Source organism: Triticum aestivum, chromosome 2B (genome assembly GCF_018294505.1).
Source record: "Triticum aestivum cultivar Chinese Spring chromosome 2B, IWGSC CS RefSeq v2.1, whole genome shotgun sequence".
Classification (NCBI taxonomy): domain Eukaryota; kingdom Viridiplantae; phylum Streptophyta; class Magnoliopsida; order Poales; family Poaceae; genus Triticum; species Triticum aestivum.
The window spans coordinates 21,464,288-21,487,627 of record NC_057798.1 but is presented as its reverse complement, the minus strand read 5'-3'; the positions used below and the strand labels follow the sequence as shown (position 1 = coordinate 21,487,627).

Here is a 23,340-nt window from a genome sequence, read left to right as displayed (position 1 = left end):
TAATCTCTTCTGGGTTTCTCTCCTTCGGGAGTTTGATCAATAAAACTTGGGTTTCCCCTAAAAGAAAATTTTGACCCACGCCTTTAAAACTTTAGGCAGCACAGTGAGTTAAATGATAGTGCATTTTTTATTGGGTCACATTCAGACATGAGCCTCAAAATATGGCTGAAATTCCAACAGTGTTCACCTCTGAGTCTTAGGTGCATGGTGTCATTTTCCAAGTTCAAAAAACAATTGGCAGCCGGCTCGGGAGATTCAACAGCAATGGGAATGGCTTGGCTTCTAGTCACCCTGACCACCAACCGCATCCATTGTCCCAGTCCCTCCGAAGCAGCAGCTGCTGATTCCATCCCCTTCTTCCAGTAGATAACACATGGCCGTGCCGCCGCCCGCCGACGAGAGGCCGCTTGTGATGCTAGCGCAGCCACTCTTCCCGGAGTTCGCCACGGCTCTCGCCGGCCGTTACCGGTTCGCGCTGCTAGCGGACGCCGACGCGGCGGCCGCGGCCGAGGCGAGGGCGCTGCTGGTAGGGGGGCTCCCGTCGGTCACGGCCCAGCACCTGGACGCGCTCCCGGCGCTCGAGCTCGTGGCGTGCACCTCCGTGGGCGTCGACCACGTGGACCTTGACGCGTGCCGGAGCCGCGGGCTCAGCATGACCAACGCCGGCGCCGCGTTCGCGGCCGACTCGGCCGACTACGCCGTCGGGCTTCTTGTTGCCGTGCTCCGGAGGGTGGCCGCCGCCGACGCATACGTCCGCAGCGGCAGGTGGACGGCCGACGGCGACTACCCTCTCACCACCAAGGTTAGTACGACTACTCTCTTCTTGGCCATCCCAAAGAAAGAAGATGATGATTTGACCAGAGTCTTGGCGATGGCAGGTGAGCGGCAAGCGGGTGGGGATCGTGGGGCTGGGCAACATCGGCTCGCGCGTCGCCCGGCGTCTCGCCGCCTTCGGCTGCGCCGTCTCCTACCACTCGAGGTCGCCCAAGCCGTCGGCGCCGTACCCGTTCGTCCCGGCGCTGCGCGACCTCGCCGCCGGCAGCGACGTGCTGGTGCTCTCCTGCGCACTGACGGACGAGACCAAGCACATGGTGAACCGGGAGGTGATGGAGGCGCTGGGGAAGGGCGGGGTGCTGGTCAACGTGGGCCGGGGCGGCCTGGTGGACGAGCCGGAGCTGGTCAGGTGCCTCCGCGAGGGCGTCATCGGCGGCGCCGGCCTGGACGTGTACAAGAACGAGCCGGCCGTGCCGCTGGAGCTGCTCGCCATGGACAACGTCGTGCTGTCGGACCACAGGGCCGTGCTCACGCCGGAGTCCATTGGCGGGGTGCTCGAGGTCGTCATCGCCAACCTCGACGCCTTCTTCTCGGGGAGGCCGCTGGTGAGCCCCGTGGAGCTCTGAAACATGAACATCACGCACTGGTATGATGAAATTGATCAGGTATCACATTCTGCAAAAAGATGAAGTGATTAAACAGACTTTGTTCCCATATTAAAAAGATGAAGTGAACACACAAATTTGGGAGAATATGATGTGCAAGAATAGACTTCTCATCACTTCATTTTCGATGGGGTCAAGTTCACTAAAGATTAGTACACCATTATTACAATCCGTTTTCATGAAATCCGGGTTTGGGGTATTGTATGGACTTGGGTATCTATTTCCTTCAGGACATCACATACTTTCATTTTCATGAATATTATTGGCCGGGACCAAAATGATTATATATGTGTTTTGAAATGTTTGGAAAGAGCAAAATAAGAAGAAGGAAAAAAAGAAGGGTGAAGCTTGCCGCTAAAAATAAAACCCTCAAAAAAGAGTTCAAGTGAAGCTACTAGGAAGCCAGAAATGGACATGCTTATCCGCTGTCACCATGAGTTGTGTAGGAAGTCAAAAATGGACATGCTTATCAGTCGTTTCTACGATTAGTCCTCTCAAGTGAAGCCGTTTCAGAAAATTCAAAACCGCACATGCATACAAAAGAGTACCGCCATCAGCTGTGACTTTGAACGGTATGAGTCCAAAGCGCACAATTTCAGGCCAACTTGGGCACTCATTCTCATCTGCTATATGTACATACGCGCCGTGACATCGCCACTGCAAGCGGGGAAATTCTCTCCCACAGAACGCAACATTTCTCGAGCCGACGACATGGCCACGAACGAGAAGAAGCCGCACGCCGTGCTCGTGCCGTTCCCGGCGCAGGGGCACGTCACCCCGATGATGAAGCTGGCCAAGGTCCTGCACCGCAAGGGCTTCCACGTCACCTTCGTCAACACCGAGTACAACCAGCGCCGCCTCGTCCGCTCCCGCGGCCCCGGCGCCGTGGCCGGCCTCCCGGGCTTCCGCTTCGCCACCATCCCAGACGGCGTACCCACGTCCGATGCTGACGCGGACGCTGACTCCATGCAGGACCCGTCATCCCTGTGCTACTACACCATGACCACCTGCCTCCCCCACTTGAAGAGCCTGCTCCACGACCTCAACGCCGCGGTCGGGGCGCCGCCGGTGAGCTGCGTCGTGGGCGACGGCGTCATGAGCTTCTGCGTGGACGCGGCCGCGGATCTCGGGGTGCCGTGCGCGCTGTTCTGGACTGCCAGCGCCTGCGGCTTCATGGGCTACCGCAACTTCCGGTTCCTCCTAGATGAGGGCCTCACCCCTCTCAAAGGTATGCATGCCATGCGGGCGCAAGTTTCTACTATGATTGTGCATCGCATATGTGTAATGTTGCGCCGTCTTGTTGATCTGAGCAGACGATGAGCAAGTGAGGAACGAGTACTTGGACACACCGATGACGCAGGCACGCGGGATGAGCAAGCACATGCGCCTTCGAGACTTCTCGTCCTTCGTCCGCACGATGGACCGCAGCGACATCCTGTTCAACTTCCTGCTGCACGAGGTCGAGCAGTCGGACCGCGCGACTGCCGTCATCCTCAACACCTTTGAGGAGCTGGAGCAGACGGCGCTCGACGCCATGCGCGCCATCCTCCCCTTGCCCGTCTACACCATCGGCCCGCTTAACTTCCTCACCGAGCAGCTGGTCTCGGAAGGCGATCTCGCCGGGATACGCTCCAGCCTCTGGAGAGAAGACCAGTCCTGCCTCGAGTGGCTTCAGGGCAGGGAGCCCCGGTCCGTGGTGTACGTCAACTACGGGAGCGTGACCACCATGTCCAAGCAGGAGCTGGTGGAGTTCGCGTGGGGGCTGGCCAACTGCGGCTGCGACTTCCTCTGGATCGTGAGGAACGACCTGGTGAAGGGCGATGCCGCCGTGCTGCCTCCCGAGTTCCTCGAGGCCACCAAGGGTAGGTGCCTCCTAGCGAGCTGGTGCGAGCAGGAGGCGGTGATGCGTCACGAGGCGGTGGGCGCCTTCCTGACGCACTGCGGGTGGAACTCGATGATGGAGGGGCTCGGCGCCGGGGTGCCGATGCTTTGTTGGCCCTTCTTCGCCGAGCAGCAGACCAACAGCCGGTACGCTTGCGTGGAATGGCGCGTCGGGATGGAGGTCGGCGACGACGTGCGCCGGGAGGTGGTCGAGGCGAGGATAAGGGAGGTGATGGGTGATGGCGAGGTGGGGAAGGAGATGAGACGGAGGGCGATGGAGTGGAAGGAGGTCACTTCTCGCTCAACCGTGCAACCCGGTGGCAGGTCGTTGGCCAACCTTGAGACTCTGCTCAAGGATGTACTGAAGTGACCGCCAATAACAAATAATTAAGCTAGTTATATAGTCACTCCTTGCAAAATTATACTAGTGCATATAAGTTTTTCCAAAGTCAAACTTCGTAAACTTTGATCAAGTTTATAGAAAATGTATCCACATTTTAGCCTTCTACCATTTACCCATGGAAGCTGTCTTTCAAGTTTAAATAGGTCGATAAAAACAGAAAATCATGTACGGTTGGTGCGTGCAACATGGTAGTCCATATGAATTTCTTGGCTAGAAAAGCTAACAAATATATGTGTTGATGGAAGCTAGAGAAAGCAGGACGATATATCGTTCTTCTGCTTATGTCTGTGCCCTATGAATGCAATGCACAACCTGAAGATGAACAGGTGATTCAGTGTTCAGACTATTGTGTGGTGTGGTTTCAGTGTTGAGTAATATCTGGTGGCTAGCTGCACAAAACACCAATATTCATGCAGCTTAAGACACAACAAATCATTTATAGGAAAATAAAGATGCATAGATTGCTTGCATTTACCTATCGCCATGCCGCCACCCGCATTGCCACACCGGCAATTGACGAAGGACGACGCTTGTGGAACGGTGCAGATCATTCGGCCAACAAGATTTCTTCAGTCCCTGATGTCTGGCCCGAGAGACACGCAGCCAGTCAGGGTGACTCAAAACGTAACAATAAAAAACTAAGATGAGGCACACAGTAGATCAGACAGGTATGTAAATGAAAATAATTGAATATGTGAATGTTAGTACTATGTTACTACATTAAGCTACCTTCCAGCCAGCGTCATAAAACAGCAAAAACTATTTACTTATTCCATGTAGTAAAAAAATTATTACATACATATGGACATACGCCAGTATTTTAGATATCTGTACAGGAAAATTTCGCCTCTCGGCTCTATGAAATGGAGAATTTCCCCCTCAACTGTAAATTTCTGTTTCCCCAGTACCTGAAATCTCAAGAACTCCATTTACAAGGCAGACAAATAAAAACCTGCTTCCGTTGAAGTATGGCTGTGTATTGTTTTCCCATGCAAAGGGAAAACGTATTGGGTCTATCAAACTTATGTACCAAAAGCAGAAGCATCAACTGGCTTCAGTTGTATTCTGCTGGGACCAAAGTTCGGCATAACGCCCGCGCTTCGACAGAAGATGATCATGTGGTCCTTGTTCAACTACTCTTCCATTCTCGAAGACGATGATCTGAAAATCAGTTGAAAGATTACTTACATGGGAATTATGGAAGTGAATGATTTTCAATAGATGGGTTCGAAGTATAAAGGAGTTTAGCCCATAATAAGTACAGCAATTTCATGAACAGTTGCAATAGCAACTTTTATGGCTGTAAACCTGGCTTAGTATTCATATATTGATCGTCGATATAGCAAGAAGTGATATTATTTTTTTCAGATATGTATGCTGTACTGTTTATGTATGTGCAGAGATATGAATACCTCGTCGCATAGCATTGCAGTTGTGAGTCGATGAGCAATAAATATTGAGGTTCGATCGACGGATAAAGACATTAGAGAATTCAAAATCGATGATTCAGTAGTGCTATCCAGTGCGCTTGTAGCTTCATCACATAACCTGGTAGGAATCAGGTAAGAAAGTTAATTCAGTGAGGGAAATTCCTAAGCCCATTATTTGCACTCAAAAAATTGTTTGATAAGTATCTGGAATTAGTTCAAACATCAAACCCTTTTAGCAGGCCTAACTCACGTTTTTTTAAACAGGCAAAGTTGTTTGATAAGCATCTGAGATAGGATAAACTCTGAAGCTCTCATCTCATACTCTGTATCCTCATCCCCTTTTCTTTCGATCCACTAACACAGCCGCGGTGCCCTAGTTGTGAGGATTCCTTCACAAGGCCTCACAAACTGGTATAAGAGCTGGAATCCGCTCCGTCTGCGCTCATGAAATCTCACGATCAATCCATAACGTCCACCGTGAAAGGTGCTGCTCGATTCCGGTTCAGCAACACAAAATCCTTGTCCGGGTTGGATTGATTTGAAGTTGAGCTGGGACGGCGCCTTCAAAGCTTTGGCAGCAACACGGCAGATCTTGAGCGCCATGCAAGCTCCTGTACCAGATGGAGCACGACCATCAAGTTCTATGGTGCCGTCGCTTCTGTTCATTTGCAAGCTCCCTCAAGTGCCACTAGCGCAGTCGCCTTAGCTCGCATTCAGGAGGATGAGCTCAACGTGCACCCAGCACTGTCCCTCCTGCATCTTCCGATTGGCAGAAGCGTTCAGCTGCTGCCGATTTCACTCGCGGTCATCAGCTGCGAGATTTTCAGCGTGAGAATGGACTGTGCTTTCAATGTGTAGATAAGTACGGCCGAGTCTCCTATGTGGCGTGCCGTCTGAGGGCTGGGCTCCCCTCAAGTGCAAGGTGTTCGTGTGGTTAGCGATGGAGAATGGGTGTAGATGGCAGAAAGACTGGAGCAGAGAACTACCGCATCCGCCTGCCTGCCCCTCTGTGCGACCAGACAGCCGAGACCATGTCACACATCCTCACTGACGACTTCTTCGAACGGGTGTAGGATGGCAGACAGTTCTCTCTACAATTCCAATGGCCTCAGGCAGGCGATGAGCAGGTGCCCCGGCTGGACCATGCTGCAGAGTGCGCCAGGGTTGATAAGTTAAGGGATCATGTTGCCTAATCTCTCTAATGATGTGGCACATCTGGCGACTTCAAAATGACCACTTTTTTGACAGCGCAACCAGAGGTTGCAGAGACTGGTGGACACGATACTCCTGGAGGCAATACTCTGGATGATCGCTGGTGCAAAGGCGCTGAGGAGGCAGCCACAACATGCTTGCCCACCAGATGGTTTTTGAGTAGTTTAGCTGTACAGCTCATTTGTTTCTTTTGTTCTGATTTTTTTTCTTTGAGCTTTTGGCTGTAAGTACTAATACAAAATGATGTGCACTTTAGGTACATATTCCACAGAAAATGTATGAGAGGAACTCACAGAACGGAAGGCTCCTTCAAGAATACACGAGCAATTGAGACTCGTTGTTTCTCACCACCACTTAACTGCAAAAACAGCCAAGCCACAGTTCTTGAGATATGCTGAGCTGTTGTCATAGAACAAAAGGTTACAACATTTCCTGATTTTGCACAAAACGAGGCCATGTCTTACCTTCAATCCACGCTCTCCCACAACCGTGTCATACTTGTCAGGAAAGTTCATAATTGTATCATGGATAGAGGCGCGTCGAGCAGCATCGTAAACCTGTATGGAAAATTGGAAAAGACTACATTAGCTTCACAAAAAAAACATATGACCATGCTATAACACTCCCATATTGATTGAAAGAACATTTTACCTCTTCATCATTTGCTGATAACAGCCCATATTGTATATTATGCTTAATTGTGTCATTGAAAAGTACCTGTAATGGTATTAATGGTGTAAGTTTGGAGACAAAATGAATTGACCTGATTCCCGAAAGAAAAAACAAATCCAGTCTATTCCAAGATTCTATGACGCTGAAGAAAGTTTGCATACAGCAGCACCATATCTTTTCAATTATCTATTGGAACCTTTTAAACTAGTCCAACAATGCTGAAGCCCTGTGGATGTCCAACAAGGGATGAGCCCGATGCAGTTCTAATTTAGGTCGAAATACTCATGATATACCAGAATTCACTCTTGAAAGGAGTAGGACCCTAGTAGGCAAGAACACACCGGCAAGTCCTTACCAGTTACTACTGGACTTGGCTCAGTACTCAATTGTCCATTGGCCCTCCTTATGTGTTAAATAGATTCCTTATCCCACATGTAGTGATACTTCAATTTGTATTTCAATAAAAAAAAGGATTTGTATTTGGTTCCAAATAAATAATGAGGAAATGTACAACAATGAAGTTCTTAGGCCCTGTCTGTGGGTTGTGGCCTCAACAGAAGCAGATGTGGTGGGGAAGCTGATGTGCTGCAAAAGCTATTCTTCTGTACGATGGTTTTACATGGAAACTTGGCTTTCTAAAACAGAACTTAATAATGCAAAAAAAAAATCCTTTTCAAAAGTAAATCGTATAGGAATACATTTTGATACTACAGCACAAGTTAGTAGATTCCGTAAGAGGACAACAGAAGTAGGATAAATTAAAGCATTGACAGAGAATAGAGTATCAGGTGGCTAACCGTATCCTGTGGCACAACACCAAGAGACTTCCGAAGACTCTCCAGTGTGACTCCCCGAATATCTTGCCCGTCTATTCGTATCTGCCAGGAAGAGAGAACAAAGGTATCACAAGAACAGAAACTTTAAAGTACATGACAAACTTGAGAAGCCTTCAGGGGCATCAATTCATGAGCAGGAAATCAAAAGGGAGATTGATGCGTGTGTTCTTACAGATCCTGAAGTTGAATCAAAAAATCTAAAGAGAAGCCTAAGTATGGTTGACTTTCCTGTAGAAGAAAGGACTAGTTAATGCACAGTCACTCACCCAGAAGTAATAATTCTTTTATGGTTCACATTAAAGCAAAGACTAAACACTATGCGCTGTAAATCCTGTAGACAAGATTTGGACTCATATAAAATGCAGAAGCAAAGCTATACAGAATAATCATATGAAAATGAAATAAGCCCTATAAATATTTTGGATAAAAAGTTTGTACATCCATTACAGAAAAATATGGTATCCTTCATTACTTTTTCCCCATTTGCCATGACAAAACAGCATGTTACAAAATCATGCATTGGCCAAATATATATGAAGATCTTGTATTATACTCCTGCTTCCCATAATAGTGTCAAAAACGCTCTTATATTATGGGACGGAGTAAGATATTGCTGATGCTTTCCCTACTAAGATTTCTGAATAGCGTATTTAAAGATCTATAAAATAAATCAAAGTTCTTGCTAATCACAACTGAGATATGTCATCACATTGCACGTCTAGAGAAACACTACAAAAACAGACGATCCAATTAACTCTACAAAAAAATCATGTTAATAGTAGCAACTAACAGTGAGGTGTCAACTCTTGTATAATTACGTAGAGGTGTGTATAAGGGCACTTCAAGATGAGCTTCAAATTCCAAGAAAGCCCTCCATACATTCACATTTTGATCTCTATTTTCAGAAGTGGCTTATGATATCCACCACAAATGACCTATAGGTCTACAAATATGATATGCTAACAATTCTACTCGGCACCACAAAACCCGTGAGGCAACCAGGCCCATGAATTTGAATGTTATATTTGGAAACACAAACATAAGATAGCTGATAGCATTGACATTAACATTAGTTAAGTAAACAAGGTTAGCTTTACCGCTGCCACTAGTTCCAACAATTGCCACACTTTTTCCTGCCGGTACAGTGAAAGTGGCCCCATTAAGAATCTGCCTTTCTGGTACATACCTGGAAGAAATCAAATCTCTCAGCTACCCATAAAATAAATATGGCACAGAATAAGATTGTTCTAATTACAGCTATACTACCTCATGCGTCATATTTACATATTGTTCTAACTTTGTACTAAACAAGCGTCGATTAATTTGGAGCGGAGGGAGTACCATTGTGTTGACTATCAATGGTTAAAACAAAATAAGCTCCTTAGTGTTGAGATGCTTTGAAACTTGCTACTTATGTGGTATTACTTTTTGGAAATAGCATAAGCACTTAGCGGCACTTAACAAGCTAACAGAGGACAGAACTTACCCAAAATGGACATTCTCGAATTCAATGCATCCTCCCTTGAACTGCAAAGGTTGTGCATGAAGCTCATCTTTTATTCCAGGTTTTTCCTGAAAAGACGCAATGAATAGTTCTAAGGTCTTTGAGACCATGGTTTTAAAGATAAATTAAAACTGCATGCCATTAGGCACTAAGCAATACGAGTCTATGACTACGAAGCTTTTACCTCAAGCAATTGAAACATGGACTTCATGTCAATTAGGCTTTGTCTAGATTCTCGATATACACTACCAAGGAAGTTCAGAGGCACTGAGAGCTGGAATAGAAGTCCATTAACCATGACCTGTATGGCAAGATTTCAATACATCAATCAAATGCAACCGCAAGACTAAGGCAGAAAACCGAAAAGAACTGAAGCTTCATGTCAAGTCATTTTTAAAGATTTTTATTTTCCAGTTACACTTTTCACTTCTAACAACCTGAGGTAATATTGGGAAAACATTACCTTACTGCAGTTACATATCTTTCTACTTTTGTGTGCATGGGTTGCTACCTCAGTATGTCAAAGTGATCTCAGAAATGAAACGACAGAAGATATAAAACACAAATGATTGACATGAAGAATTACCAAATCACCGACAGTCAGAGCACCACTCATTATACCATATGAGCTCAAAACCATTGCTGTGGATAATGTCAAACTAAATATAACATTTTGCCCAAAGTTCAAGTAGGCAAGGCTACTTTGGGCTTTCAGTGCAGCATCCTCGTATCCTGAGCACATTGTTAAAGAAAACACTAGTTAATAGATAAAAAATATCAAACGAAACTAACTTATGGTGTATGCAATGGTAATCCCATTTAAGATTCACCTAATGTTACAGCATAACTTAATGTTTTATTTGACACTTTCTTAAGTATTAATCTTATTTAGTTTTTGTTTTTAACTACCAGGTTTCAATATACACAGATGTGAAACATAGACATCAGAAATTTCATATGTATCAAACTGTAATTTTTCAGTGTCTGCAGTTTTGTTAGAAAGGTGAACATATATTTAATGCCAGTCGGTCAAATAGGTGAGTAGCTGTGCATTTCCGCTCTATAATGACATCTCCCAAGAATGAATGGACACATGTACTCACTCTTTAAATATTTGTCATACTTCTGAACTTCAAATTGCTCATTGTTGAAGTATTTGACAGTCTGTAGACAATCAGAGTAAAGATTGATACGAAAATGCTTGAATTAAGATATTGAAGATTAGAGAAATAGACCAAACACCAGATTAATGGATGGGATAACCATGGGATGACCTCGTAATTCAGAAGGGAGTCAACTGCCACTGCACCAGAAGCATTATCAGCTTTATTCATGGCTGTCCTGAACTTCGTCCGCCACTGCAATAAAGAAACAGAAAGCGATGAGAGGAATAAGAGTAAGACATGATACAAAAGTGATCAATAGATATATTAGATTGAGCATTTATGTAAGCAAGAATATCCTAAGACTACAGCTGTGATGACAGAGTACAGCGTTCGCACCTGTGTCAAAGCCAAAGTGAAAACAATATAAGTAGCAACTGAAACTGAAGTAATCCAAGCAAAAGTGGAGCCGAACTTGTAGGCAAGTATACTTGACACCATACCAATCTGTAAATACGAAACAAAACACAATGCAGACAAAGCTCAAGCAAACGCTCCGAGAATAAGTGGCACCAACCAAAAGCAACATCAATATCACAGGCAATATGCACAACTGATGGATAGTAACCGTTGGAGAAGTAATTTGAGTACCTCTAGTATTGTGGGAACAATATTGAACACTGTCACCGTAAGAATGAAATTTATTGCGTTGCTCCCTCTGTCAATTATGCGATTTAGAGCTCCAGTTTGCCGGCTGAAAAACATAAACAGGTGAAGGAACATAAAAATTCAAATAATCCCCAGCTCGTAAACATCAAAACTCAGCAACTACATAATAACTGCAAGTGTTGAATTCTTATAAAGTGTTTCCACAATGATTTACACAAGCAGCAGTTAGACCTAGGGCCGATTAATAGCTAGCAGGGAGGCACCTTGCTGGCCGCACGGAATATGGTGTGGGCAATCAATGAATTAAGGATAACATTGAAGCACACATGATGGCATGAATCAGAGCATTCACAGGTACCTTAGATGATAACGAAGATCAAGCTCATGCAAGTGAGAAAACACCTGCAATACGAAAAGTTAATAAACTAAAGTAATACTTAAAGTGTCTACAGATAAACATCAAAATAGCTGCGCAGGACTACAGGTCCATCGAAAACTGAAAATGGATACAAATGTACAGATGACACTCGATCCTCACAGAAGTACAGATAAAAATAGTTGGGCTCCAGCGAGGTGCAAGATCTTCAAATGATTCTTTTCCTTTTTCTAGCTTTTCTAGTTTCAGTTAGGCCTTTAGCGTTGTTTTGCTTGCTTTCAGTTTTTTTTTTATTGCTAGATAGACCTTGTGCCATTTGGACATTTTTCTGCTAATTGAAAATGACATGCACTTAGGTGCGGGTTCGAGCAAAAGAATGTACAGATACCACTTATAGTAACCTTTCATCATCTTCATGAATATAAGGACATATAGGAGAAAATGTATAGCAAGAAAATAAGATATACTTCATTCAAGATATATCCATACTGTGTGGAATATCTGAAATTCTGGATAGCTACAGTAATCAAACAACTTCACTAAAAAGTAATACCATGGAAATGAAAAGGTTCAAAATTTACCATCCTGGAGAGTGAACGGATGGCTCTCCAGGTAACTTTCGAAAATAAAGCATTCCGCAGTTCTGGAAACAGAAAATTTACCATAAATATTTGCCATAATGCATAAAACATAGTTGTATATGTTATGACGGGAGAGCAGAAAGAGAGAACCTAAAAATGCTGAGTTTCTTTCGGCAGCTTTTCAGGCATAAGAAAACATTGATAAGCAAGTTCTGTAACAAAATTTACCTGTACAAGCTGATACTCCTGACCGTGCAATACCATATCCAATCAGAACTGCTGCTGGGCTTGCAAAGAGAGCCAACAGGGTTGCATTAGCATCTGTAAATCCTGCCAGTGAGGCTTCAGCGCCGCCAAGTGCTGCAAGCCAATCGATAGCAAGCTTAAACAAGAAAGGCACTTGAACATTTATGACCTGGTGTTCATTGTAAATAGAAAAGGTTAGGTGATAAGGTTGAAAGCTTCATGTAACCCTGGATCAATTCTCTTTTGTGAAATTAGATCAATTCAGATGGGGAGCCCTTCCACGCGATGACAGTTTCAAAAAAAAAAAAACTTCATGTAACAGCTTCCACGTTTTAAGTTCATCATGGCATATATCATAACTGCAAGGGAATATTCTTTTCTTTGATTTAAGAATGATGATAGTTGACTATTTCTATTTGAGACCTTGTTGAGCAATTAAACAAGAAGAAATTACCTATTTTGTTTTACAAAGAAATAAGCATCCAACAAATAGGATGCATCTGATTTTACCACATTGCATCAGAATAGATCAAAAGGATCATTTGTATAAAAGCCAAGAATATCAGTACACTATGAGTAATGCAAATGCACTGGATTCCAACGAAGTGGGGTAAGGAGATTATCAATTTTGAGCCTACAGCATGATTGTCAATGGTAGACTCTACAGAAAAGTGTTAGCCCAAATGGGGTTTTTAATACATCGCAGATCGCTAGTACTTAATGACTACAGCAGAAAACAAAAGCATTTGCTAACAAAAGTGGATTGCATTATTTTAGCTCGAATAATATTTGTAAAGGGAACAATTTCCACGAGTAACATCTACCTTTGCGCCGACTAAGAGACCCAACGACAAGACAATCCTGATGTTGAAATCACGGCTATTGTTCAGCCTCAAGTACTTCCAAAGGTTTTGAAGGATCTGAATATCTGCTATCTGATCATCGATGTCCTTCTTCGGGGCATCTTTATGCTCGTTGTCATCAGCCGGTTTCCCAGCTGTCACAGCATTGGCAGAAGTGGAGAATGCATTCCCTCTCTAAAAACAAGTAAGAATCACGAAACCATAATTTGGCAAAGAAACAGAAGAAAAGAAACATAACAGATGCATCAAATTCTTTGTATCATTTTGTTAACCATTGATGTCCACAGAACCATACTTGAGTAACCATATATTTTCAGTTGGAGCTAAAAAAGGGCAGGATAAGTGCAGTTACAGTTCATAGAATCAGAACAAGTAGAGAGAAAATTGCAATACTACCATGCGCTCGGCTCCACACTTGTTCTTAAGTTTGTGCTTTGGCAGATTAGGCCAGAAACTGATTTTCACACAGAAACACAATGAGGTCGCAGGTTGTCTCAGGTTCTCAACAGAGAAAACTTCGTATGCAGACAGAAATAAGGCTACACTTAAGTTAGTGTCTGGATTCATCCCTCGGCGACCACTGGACAAGAAACTGAAGCCCAATCAACAGCTCCCGCTAACTCCAGCACTTGTGATTCATTATTATTAGCGCACTATTGCGCACTACTGTTTTACCAGGAAATTATCACTTGCTTCAGCAAACATTGATACTGTACATATCCGTGAATCTGTTATCTATGCATCTCGGTGAGTCATTGACACTGTATATATCTATGAATCTATTCTAGGCTACTTACTGATTTACTGGGAAATTCTCACTTACTTCAGTAAAACATCGATACTGCATATCTATGTATGACTCTAATATCTGCGCATCTCAGCGTTAAAAAAAACTGGGATGAGGTTACCAGGTCGCGGAGAGGCCACGCGGACCGCCGCGGCGGGAAGGCCGGGCCCGGGAGCAGGCAGCGGGGGCGGCCGAAGGGGGCGCGTCCCCCCGTCCCCGGAGAGACCCTGCAGCCTGGTCCGAAGCCCCCGAGGTGAGTCGGCGCCGGCGCGGGCGGACCGTCGGGCCGCCGGAGCGCCGCGGGGAGCTGGAAGCGGGAGCCGCGGAGGAGGTGCCTCGCGGCGAGCACGCGGGAGCAGGGCCGCATGGCGCGGCGGCGGCGGCGCTCCCCGGCCGGCGACGAGGGAGAGGGGGGAGGGAGGGCCGGTCAACCTTGGGAGGCGGAGCTGGACATTTCGCGGGCGTGGTGACACTGTATCGGATCTACTAGCCTCCAGATGCGAGCGTGCACTACGGCGCAGTGTCATGGACCGCTGGATGTGTAATGAGTGGCGCAGATCCGGTTTATGGTGTTCATAAATGTGTCATCTACGCTTACATCTTTCTTTTGGTCGTGGATCTGTTGGGATACGTTTGGTAGGCTGCATTAGGTCCAGCCAGTCCCACACGGAAAGAAATTGAACTATTTGATTGCCTGCACGAATCTCAAAGCAGGTCTGGACCTAGATCTGGAGGAACGCCAAACCGGGTGTTTTTTGCGAGCCAGGTGGGCACCTGCACGTGTGAGAGACATCTCATAACTCCCCTTGCTCTTTCCGGTCGCCACCCTTGACAGTTCACACGCACTCTCCCTTCCCCTCACCACTCGTTCGGTTTCTCCGATGGCAGAGTCGCCGTCTCGCCGCACCTTCTGGTCATCACTAGCAGCAATCACGCCCAGGAGAGATGGATTGCCGGCCTCTCCACCTCTGGACGGGATCTCACGGCGGCACCCTGTGCCCCCTCTCCGTTCTGCACCATGCCGCCGCCGCTCGCTCGCTCCGGCTCCGCCACCAGAGCCGAAGCTCATCTTCTTGGGCTCAACGACCGTGGGTATTGAATACCCGCTGGCTCCGTCATTTGTCGGCCCCTCTTATGCGGCCCCAGAGAGACCCTACAACCTGGTCCAAAGCCCCCGAGGTCAGGCGCGGGCAGACCGTCGGTCCCGCCGTGGGGAGCTGGAAGTGGGAGCCCCACGGGAGGTGCCTCACGGCAAGCATGCTGGAGCAGGGCCGCATGGCACGGCAGCGGCGCTCCCCATCCGGCGACGGACAAACACTGATAGAAAAACGTCCTTTAGTCCCGGTTCGTAAGGTCATTTAGTCCCGGTTCTGTAACCGGCAATAAAGGGTGGGGACTAAAGGTCCCCCCTTTAGTCCTGGTTCAGCACGACTCGGGACCAAAGGCCCACCACGTGGCACGAGCCCGCGCTCAGGGTGGGAGGCCTTTTTTATTTTTATTTTTTTTAAAAAATGATTTTTTTTCAAATTTTCAAATTTCTGAATTATTTGACGATTTAATCTCTAATCACCCCTCATCATTGCTCCAAATCGTCTAACTTCCCGGCTGGTCCACCCATCCTCTCAGTACTCCAGCCTGAGCATGCTTAACTTCCGAGTTCTATTCCCCCTAGTTTCCAAGTCTGCACTTGTTGTTTACCTAACAATAATAAGATGTCAATCATATTATCCCTCAGAAGTTTAGCTTGAGCATGAAGTCACACGTTTCACTTTTTTTTGAAACTATTATTCTAAAAAACAATAATTATTTAGTAACACTAATATTTCTTGAATAAATAGTTTGACCAGATTTGACCATAGTTTGACCACAGTTTGACCAAAATTCAAAAAAACTAAAATAATTATTTAGTAACACTTGTATTTCTTGAATAAGTAGTTTGACCATAGTTTGACCACAGTTTGACCAGATTTAACCAAAATTCAAAAAACTGAAAGTTGAGCATAACTTTTTTCCTTTAAGAATTTGAGGATTCTAAAAATTTGCAAAACGGCCTAAGGTCGTCGAATTTGGATGCGGATTTTCGTGCTGGACATTTTGATTTATTATGCGTTCTTTTGACATCGTATGCAAAAGATATGATCGTTTTGCTTTTTCATAACACTTTTTTTGCAAAACATGTCAGAAATTTATGTTTTTAAATTTCCCTAACTACTAGATGTAGTAACATAACTACATCTCGAAGGATTTTATTTTTTGAAGTTTTTATCATTTTCTTTTGTTGTTTTTTTCAAAACTGAAAAGGCAATAGAAGGGGGGGCGTAGAGTTTGAAAATTGCCCTTTAGTCCCGGTTTGTGGGACTATAGGTTGGCCCTTTAGTCCCGGTTTTTGTCACAAACCGAGACTAAAGGAGCTCCTTCTATTTTTTCTCGGACGGCTTCAGTGTAATCTCTAACATAGTCCAGGTTTGCGACTGGAGACTAGTAGAAAACAGAGCTTTATTAGGGGTTCGTAAGGGCCTTTAGTGCGGTTCTGCAACCGACACTAAAGGATGGAGACTAAAGGCCGCCCTCCCCCCTTTAGTACCGGTTCGGCACCTAACCGCCACTAAAGGCCCACCACGTGGTGCGCCGTGGTATGGGGGCATTTAGGAAAGAAAATTTGTTTTTTTTTATTTTCAATTTTCTGAATTATTTGATGATTTAGTCTCTAATCACCCCTCTTCACTGCTCAAGTGTGGATTACTCATTCCAAATCGTCTAACTTCTCGGCCGGTCACCCATCCTCTCACTACCCCAGCCTGAGCATGCTTAACTTCGGAGTTCTATTCCCCCTACTTTCCAAGTCTGCAGTTGTTGTTTTTCTGACAAATGTAAGCTGTCAATCCTATTAACCCTCATGAGTTTAGCTTGAGCATTAGGTCACACGTTTCACCGTTTGAGTTTGAAACTATTATTCTAAAAATAGTAATTATTTACGAACACTAATATTTCTTGAATAAGTAGTTTGACCATAGTTTGACCACAATTTGACCACAGTTTGACCAGATTTGACCAAAATTCAAAAAAACTGAAATAATTATTTAGTAACACTAAAATTCTTGAATAATTATTTAGTAACACTAATATTTCTTGAATAAGTAGTTTGACCACAGTTTGACCAAAATTCAAAAAATCTTAAATTTGGGCATATCTTTTTTTCTTTTAGAATTTGAGGATTCTAAAAAGCTTAAAAGCTTAAATTTGAGCATTCTAAATAGATGTAGTCAAAACCGGATGCGGATTTTTGTGCTGATTTTTTTGATATATTATGCGGGTTTTTTTCGACATCGTATGCAAAAGATATGGCCGTTTTACATTTTCATAACACTTTTTTGTAAAACATGTCTAAATTTAAGTTTTTTAATTTTCCTAACTAGTAGATGTAGTAACATAACTACATCTCGAAGAATTTTAAGTTTTGAAGTTTTTATCATTTTTTTTTCTTTTTACAAAACTAAAAAGGCGATCGAGGGGGGGGATAGAGTTTGAAAATGGGCCCTTTAGTCTCGGCTGAAGAACCATGTAGTACTGGTTTGTGCAACGAACCGGGACTAAAGGGGCTCGTGGGGCCCCGGCCTGACGCCAGCCTGCCACCACCCCTTTAGTGGCACGAACCGATACTAAAGGTTCAACACGAACCGGCATTAATGCATAGCCGTTCGAACCGGGACTAATGGTACCATTAGTACCGGGCCAAAATTGAACCGAGACTAATGTGTCTCACATTAGGTCATTTTTCTACTAGTGGGACGCTGTTGCAATCCTTTTGACCGCAACAAGGGGGTTGCAGGCCGGCCATGCGTTGGGTGCCCCGCAGCGGCGACCGACGGTGGCAAGGGTAGGGGTGGCGACCTACGATGGCGAGGGTAGGCGACATCTAGACTCCCCCTGCAACGGTGATTGACAAGGGCGAGGGGATCGTCGTGACTTCTGCATCCCCACAGATCCCCTGTTGCGACTATGACAAAGAAGCATATTCCCGACGGCGGAGGACTCCCCAACTCAGTCAGGTGCCGCAACAAACTCAATTCTCCCTCCTTGTAGTAGCTGCCCAATTTCAAAAAGGGGTTTTGTCTTTGCAACAAATGATGTGTTTCGGAAGGAAAACAACATTGGTTCGGCTGATTGCAACAATGCTCTTGTTGGAGAGAGGTTGGCACTGCTCACGTGGGATAGATCGGACGGCTATCCATGGCTCCATCCAACGGTCCATATAACTCGGCTGGTTTTCGTGGCACCGACTAGATGAGTGAGCAGCATCACCATCAAGGATGCAACTCCCTCCCTCTGGTTCAAATTTCCTTCCTGGTGCTCCGCTCCTCCTCGCCGGCCATCGCCGCCGTCTCGCCGGGGAAGGGAAGGGAGGAGGAGCCGATGAAGCGCGGGACCAACAGCGCGTGCGACCTCCGCGCCGTCTCTCTCCCCCCGCCCGGTTAAGACCGGCCCCCCTCCGTTTCCCTCCCCCCTATCCCCGTCCGCTGCTGCCGCTGAAACGTGCGGCGGTTCGATTTCGGACCAGGAGCGGCGGCGGGAGGGCCGGCGCGCCCCCTGCTTCTTCCTCCGCGGCGTCGGCGGCGGGGAATCCGCCCCAGGCGGCGCCGTCGCAGCAGCAGCAGGCCTTCTCGCTCCCGCGCCCGAAGCTGCCGCGGCTCCCGGAGTCGGAGGCCTTCGTCGACCAGACCCTCCACCGTCCCACGCCCGCGCGCCACCAGGTCTCCTGCGCAGCCGCATCGCTCCCCCTTCCTCCCCGCTGTTGCCACTGAATTGGTTCGTGGATCCGGTGTTTTTTTTTTTGGTTCGTTCAGTTCAGTTCGTCAGCGCCACTTAATTGGTTCAGTGGATAACTCTAGCGGCGTTTCCGATGAATTGGCTGGGTCTGGGTGATGATGATTCACGTGTCGTGGAATTAGCAGTTCGAATTCACCAGCCGATTGATTGATTGATTATATGCTTGGAAACTCGGAATAATCGTTCGTGCAACCTATCTAGTCTAGTATATATATGCTGCAGAATAGTGCACAGTACCAACCTATCCGAGAGATTGCCTGCTTGCCCAATCTTCATTTTGCGAGCAAACGAACAGTCTACCGTTCTTGCTATGGATGTGGTGGCATTGTGCCTTAGGTAGTTTATCTGCATTCTGCCGGACTTGACACAATATATTAGAGAAGCGGTCCACTGTATGCAACTTCTGTTCGTCGTGAATAACTTCTGCGTTATCCATAAAAGCATGATGGATGACTTCAGGTTGTGGTATTTTTGTCTGTTGCACTGTACTGAAGCATGAGGTCTGGGTCCATGGTAGTTTATCTGTATTTGTGCCTCGCTTCTGCTGGACTGACCTCCTTATTATAGATGCAGCTTCTGCTCGTTGTCTTGCTGCTAAATGTTTCACTAACAGCACCTGTCTTCCTACTCACAGCTTACTAACTACTCCCTCCGTCCGGAAATACTTGTCGCGAAAATGGGTAAAAATGGATGCATCTAAAACTAAAACACGACTAGATACATCCATTCCTCCGACAAGTATTTCCGGACGGAGGGAGTACGAAATATGTGTACCCCAATTTTGACCTCCATTTTTCATCTCACCGGTGGCCAGGGATTTGGCTTGCATGACGACTCGTCGGAGAGGATGCCTCCATTTCCTCCCAGTTCAGCATGTGGTGCACAAGAAGAACCCCAGCAGCAGCAACCGGTGATCATACCCAGCAGCACTACCCTGCGCTGGAACCCCTCTCCTACAGACACTAGATGTAAGCTCTGAATCCCCAAGCTATGCATCCGATTGATTTAACGTCTCACACCAACTTCAGCAACAATTTTCCTGTTCACCTCTGTTTTATCTCATTGTCTGGGCATGTAAACTCGACTGGTGTGTGCTTTTATGGTAAGAAAGAGCACCGGAAGCCGTTCTGTGTCTAGACCTCACCATCATTATTCCGTGGGTATGTTTTGTTTGGTGTGCCTGATGATGGTAGCATTTCAACAGGTCGGGTTAATGAGGACGCTGAGTGCAGGTTTCAGCAGCTGTCAGGTTCAGTACACAAGGTGGGGATGGTATTGGACTCGGTACAAACTGATGTTATTCAGTTAAACAGAACCATGAAGGACGCATCGGTTGAATGTAAGCCTTGCAAACCGGCACTGTTGATCATAATAGGAATTGCAGCAGCTTCTGCTTTGCTCATAAACTTGCACTTTCATTTTTCTTCTTCTTCGACAACTGATGCATCATATAACTGAATCGTATTTATCTGTTATGTGCAGCTGGTGGTGTGCAGCAAAAGTTTGATCTCCTAGAGGATACACTTCAGAAAATTGTAAGAGAAGTTGATGTCTCAGTTCTTTCTCCTACCATTTCATTGTTTGCAAAGGCAACAAAGTTTGATATATTCAAACATGTTATCGCAGATTAAAGGACAAAATGATCTCAAAGTACTTGCTGAAAACAGCATGAAAAGCAACTCTGATCAGCTGAATGTTCTCAACTCTCGCACCAGCAAATTGAATGAGATGTCTTTGGTCGTTTCAGTCTGTCCAAAACAAGTGCAAGCAGATTTAAGAGAGCTGCATGGTGACATCTTCAGGGTTCTTACAAAGGACATGGAGGTACTTCTTCTGCTGCTAATCTACCGCTAGCTTTGTTACATCTTTTTTTGGTACATTTTGTCTTTTAGGAATTGTCCTGATGGTTGGCATGTGCACATAAGTAATTAATGTACCAGTATCCCAAGTTCTCTGTTGTCTCCATATGTATGGGTTCAGTTCCATATAAAACGTATAAGTTTTCAGAAATCTCTTCATGTATCTAGATTCTTCAAATAACACCATGTATAATAATCCTGTCACATAACATTCAGCATTCTCAGTAGGTGCTAGCGTTTACTTTGTCTTTGAGATGGCTCAAAAAGCTCAGAGTCCTGTCTATCAAGTGGCATTCCCTTTTCGTGCTGAAGAAACAAATGTTGATAGTTTTGCACTACAACTGCCTGATCTTTTGTCTCTTCATGCAGGGGGTTGTTAGAGATATCAGGTCTCTGAATACTAGGCCTGCTGCAATGTCAATGCTGCCAGTATGTTTACTCATTACTCGACTAACCGAATCCATAAGTCTTTTGTTATCCTTGCCTCACTGTCTTTTCTGTCGTGGCTGAAGGACCAGAACTTCTCCCCCAATGAGAGACTACCGAGAAACCCAATGCTAGCAAAAGGAAGTCCCTTGATGAATGGAGTGTCTGTAGCAAATAGAAGACCTACAATGAACCAGACACCAGCAGCAAATGAACGACCCCTGATGAACCAATCACCAGTCGCAAATGGAAGGTCTACAATGAACCAGACACCAGTAGCAAATGGACGATCCCTGATGAACCAAACACCAGTGAAAAATGGAAGCCCCATGACGATTCCAGTAGGAGATGGAAGGTCCCAGCTGAAACAAACACCGGTAACAGATGGAACGCCCCAGAGGGATCTAACACCAGAGATAAATGGAAGGCCCCAGAAGGACCGAATACCAGTAGCAAATGGAAGGCCCCATATGGAACAAATACCGGCAACAAAACCGTAATATTCTAAGTCTCTATTTCTTACATAGTTCAGTTGATAGCTAAATATACAGAGATGTTATACAAAGATTCCTAGAAGTATCCTGCTCTGATAGGGATACAAAGCTATGTGGTGTGGCCATGGATTTCGAGTCGCTTAGTGTCGACTCATGACTCGAGTCGCGACTAGTCGCAACTGCAGGCTCGACTTTTTCCGAGTCGCTACCCCAGAATGACTCATCGACTCGAAAACCATGGGTGTGGCCACAGATAAAACTCCTTTTTTCATGAGAGTTTTCTCGCTGTTATTTCAATTCTACTCACAAGATTTTATTTACCTGAATCTCACGATGCCAGATTTAACCTAGGTGTTTTTGCACATAGAAGGGGCATCAAACCACGACATGTATGCCCTATAATTTAGAGAATTGAAGTCACAGTTTTCATGAAAAGGTGTTAAAAAAAAGGTTTCTTGATGTGCTGACTAAGACTAAATTTTGAAATCCTTGAACACAAGTATGAAGATTGTTAAACTTTTTCAAAATGTTCAAATAACCATTCATATCTGCATAATCCTGTGGTAAGATGCTTATTTTCATGATAGAGCAGAGCTGGTTTAATGCTGGCAATCCAAATCATGAAATGACACATATTGTATTGCTTCAATACTTTTTCTTTCTCTCTTCACTCTTCAGCAAGATTATTATATTCACGACTTTTCAGTTGTACTACAAATATGACTCTGCATATACGTTATGTCTTCACTGTTTTCTTAGATTTTTGGATTCTGACAAAGCTTGCTTATTAATGTCAGCCTTCCTGCACGTTCCACTTATGCTACGAGGGCGTCAGTTCTGAAGCCAAAGGTAGAAGAGGGTATGGTAAAAGCAGCTCACATGGTTGGTACAAGCTACAGGCTAGCACCTGCACAGAAAGAGAAGTTGAATCAAAAGGTCAATCCCCAAGAGACAACTAAGAAGGTAATCTGTGATACCTTGCCCCTTTCCATCATAATGAAATTGGTATAGGATTCCTCGAGCAAACTAATGTTGTTGGCTAGTTCGTATACGATTTTCATGCTTTCGTGCAATACTGCTTACAGTTCAGGGCCAATGTCCTTCTTGAAAAAGCATACCACTGAGTTCTGGTTCTGAAAAAAAAACACCACTGAAAAAAGCATACCATTGAGTTACGGTTCTGAAAAAAGCATACCTATGAATTATTGAATTTACTGGAACATGATTGAAGCTGCAGCTGTAACTTTTCGTATGTGCATCTGCAGTAGACTGAAAACTTGCGCTTGCATTATATTCAGTGTGTGATCGTGGCTCTGTACTTGTGTTTGAAAATGCAGGAACCAGTTAAAATAATCATCGATGATTCTGAACATGGAACCAGGTAGAGCTCATTCCTTTTTGTGCATGCTTTTCTTATATCGTTTCTAGTTTCCTGCCTCAAAGAGAGGGAACGCCTCGGCTCGCTCGCGACTCCCGCTAGGGTTCCCACCCGCCGCCGCCGCTGGCCGTCAGGCGCCCCTCCCCCGCCTCGCTCCCCCCCTTCCCTCCCTCCCCCCTTTCCTCCCGCGGCGCGCCCGCGCGCGCCGGGGAGGATTCTCTCCTGCCGCGGCCCTCGCCCCGCCTCCCTCCCCTCTCCCCCCGCCGCCGCCGGCGAGCTCCGTCGGGCAAAGCCCGGTGGGCATGGCGGCGGTGGGGCCTCTCTTCCCCCTCCGCTTGTAGGCGCTGACGCGGG

The 23,340-nt window shown here is 45.6% G+C and overlaps 4 protein-coding genes across 10 annotated transcripts in view; 3 read left to right on the top strand and 1 right to left on the bottom strand.

Annotated features, from left to right (window-relative positions):
- The first annotated feature begins 185 nt into the window (after positions 1-185).
- Positions 186-1,400, top strand: LOC123043191 (glyoxylate/hydroxypyruvate reductase HPR3). The gene is made up of 2 exons (XM_044465567.1): positions 186-802; positions 879-1,400. The coding sequence occupies exons 1-2, from the start codon at positions 374-376 to the stop codon at positions 1,398-1,400; spliced, it is 951 nt and encodes a 316-aa protein (XP_044321502.1). The 5' UTR covers positions 186-373.
- A 669-nt stretch (positions 1,401-2,069) lies between these two features.
- On the top strand, positions 2,070-4,041 carry LOC123043190 (7-deoxyloganetin glucosyltransferase-like). The gene is made up of 2 exons (XM_044465566.1): positions 2,070-2,667; positions 2,753-4,041. The coding sequence occupies exons 1-2, from the start codon at positions 2,070-2,072 to the stop codon at positions 3,688-3,690; spliced, it is 1,536 nt and encodes a 511-aa protein (XP_044321501.1). The 3' UTR covers positions 3,691-4,041.
- Positions 4,042-4,392: 351 nt separating this feature from the next.
- LOC123043187 (ABC transporter B family member 25, mitochondrial) lies at positions 4,393-14,254 on the bottom strand (the record flags this gene model as incomplete). The annotated part of the gene is given in 20 exon segments (XM_044465563.1): positions 4,393-4,884; positions 5,136-5,271; positions 6,659-6,723; positions 6,830-6,922; positions 7,017-7,082; positions 7,835-7,915; positions 8,046-8,101; positions 8,971-9,059; positions 9,360-9,445; positions 9,562-9,678; positions 9,964-10,109; positions 10,481-10,541; positions 10,652-10,735; positions 10,880-10,987; positions 11,132-11,234; positions 11,508-11,551; positions 12,107-12,168; positions 12,335-12,521; positions 13,177-13,389; positions 14,124-14,254. Coding segments are annotated over 20 exon segments (2,045 nt in total), but the record flags the coding sequence as incomplete, so codon positions are not given.
- A 4,045-nt stretch (positions 14,255-18,299) lies between these two features.
- Positions 18,300-23,340, top strand: part of LOC123043186 (protein PAIR1) — a 9,596-nt gene continuing 4,555 nt past the window's right edge. For 4 of the 7 annotated variants that reach the window (XM_044465559.1, XM_044465558.1, XM_044465556.1 and 1 more), the window contains exons 1-9: positions 18,304-18,753; positions 19,644-19,797; positions 20,034-20,168; positions 20,312-20,364; positions 20,456-20,653; positions 21,058-21,117; positions 21,201-21,610; positions 22,406-22,571; positions 22,946-22,989. In XM_044465559.1, the coding sequence (XP_044321494.1) occupies positions 18,313-18,753; positions 19,644-19,797; positions 20,034-20,168; positions 20,312-20,364; positions 20,456-20,653; positions 21,058-21,117; positions 21,201-21,610; positions 22,406-22,571; positions 22,946-22,989 (1,661 nt within the window). In that variant the 5' untranslated portion in view covers positions 18,304-18,312. Of the gene's footprint in view, positions 18,754-19,643; positions 19,798-20,033; positions 20,169-20,311; positions 20,365-20,455; positions 20,654-21,057; positions 21,118-21,200; positions 21,611-22,405; positions 22,572-22,945; positions 22,990-23,340 lie in introns of all 7 variants that reach the window. The other 3 variants (XM_044465557.1, XM_044465562.1, XM_044465561.1) reach the window with 3 other exon arrangements.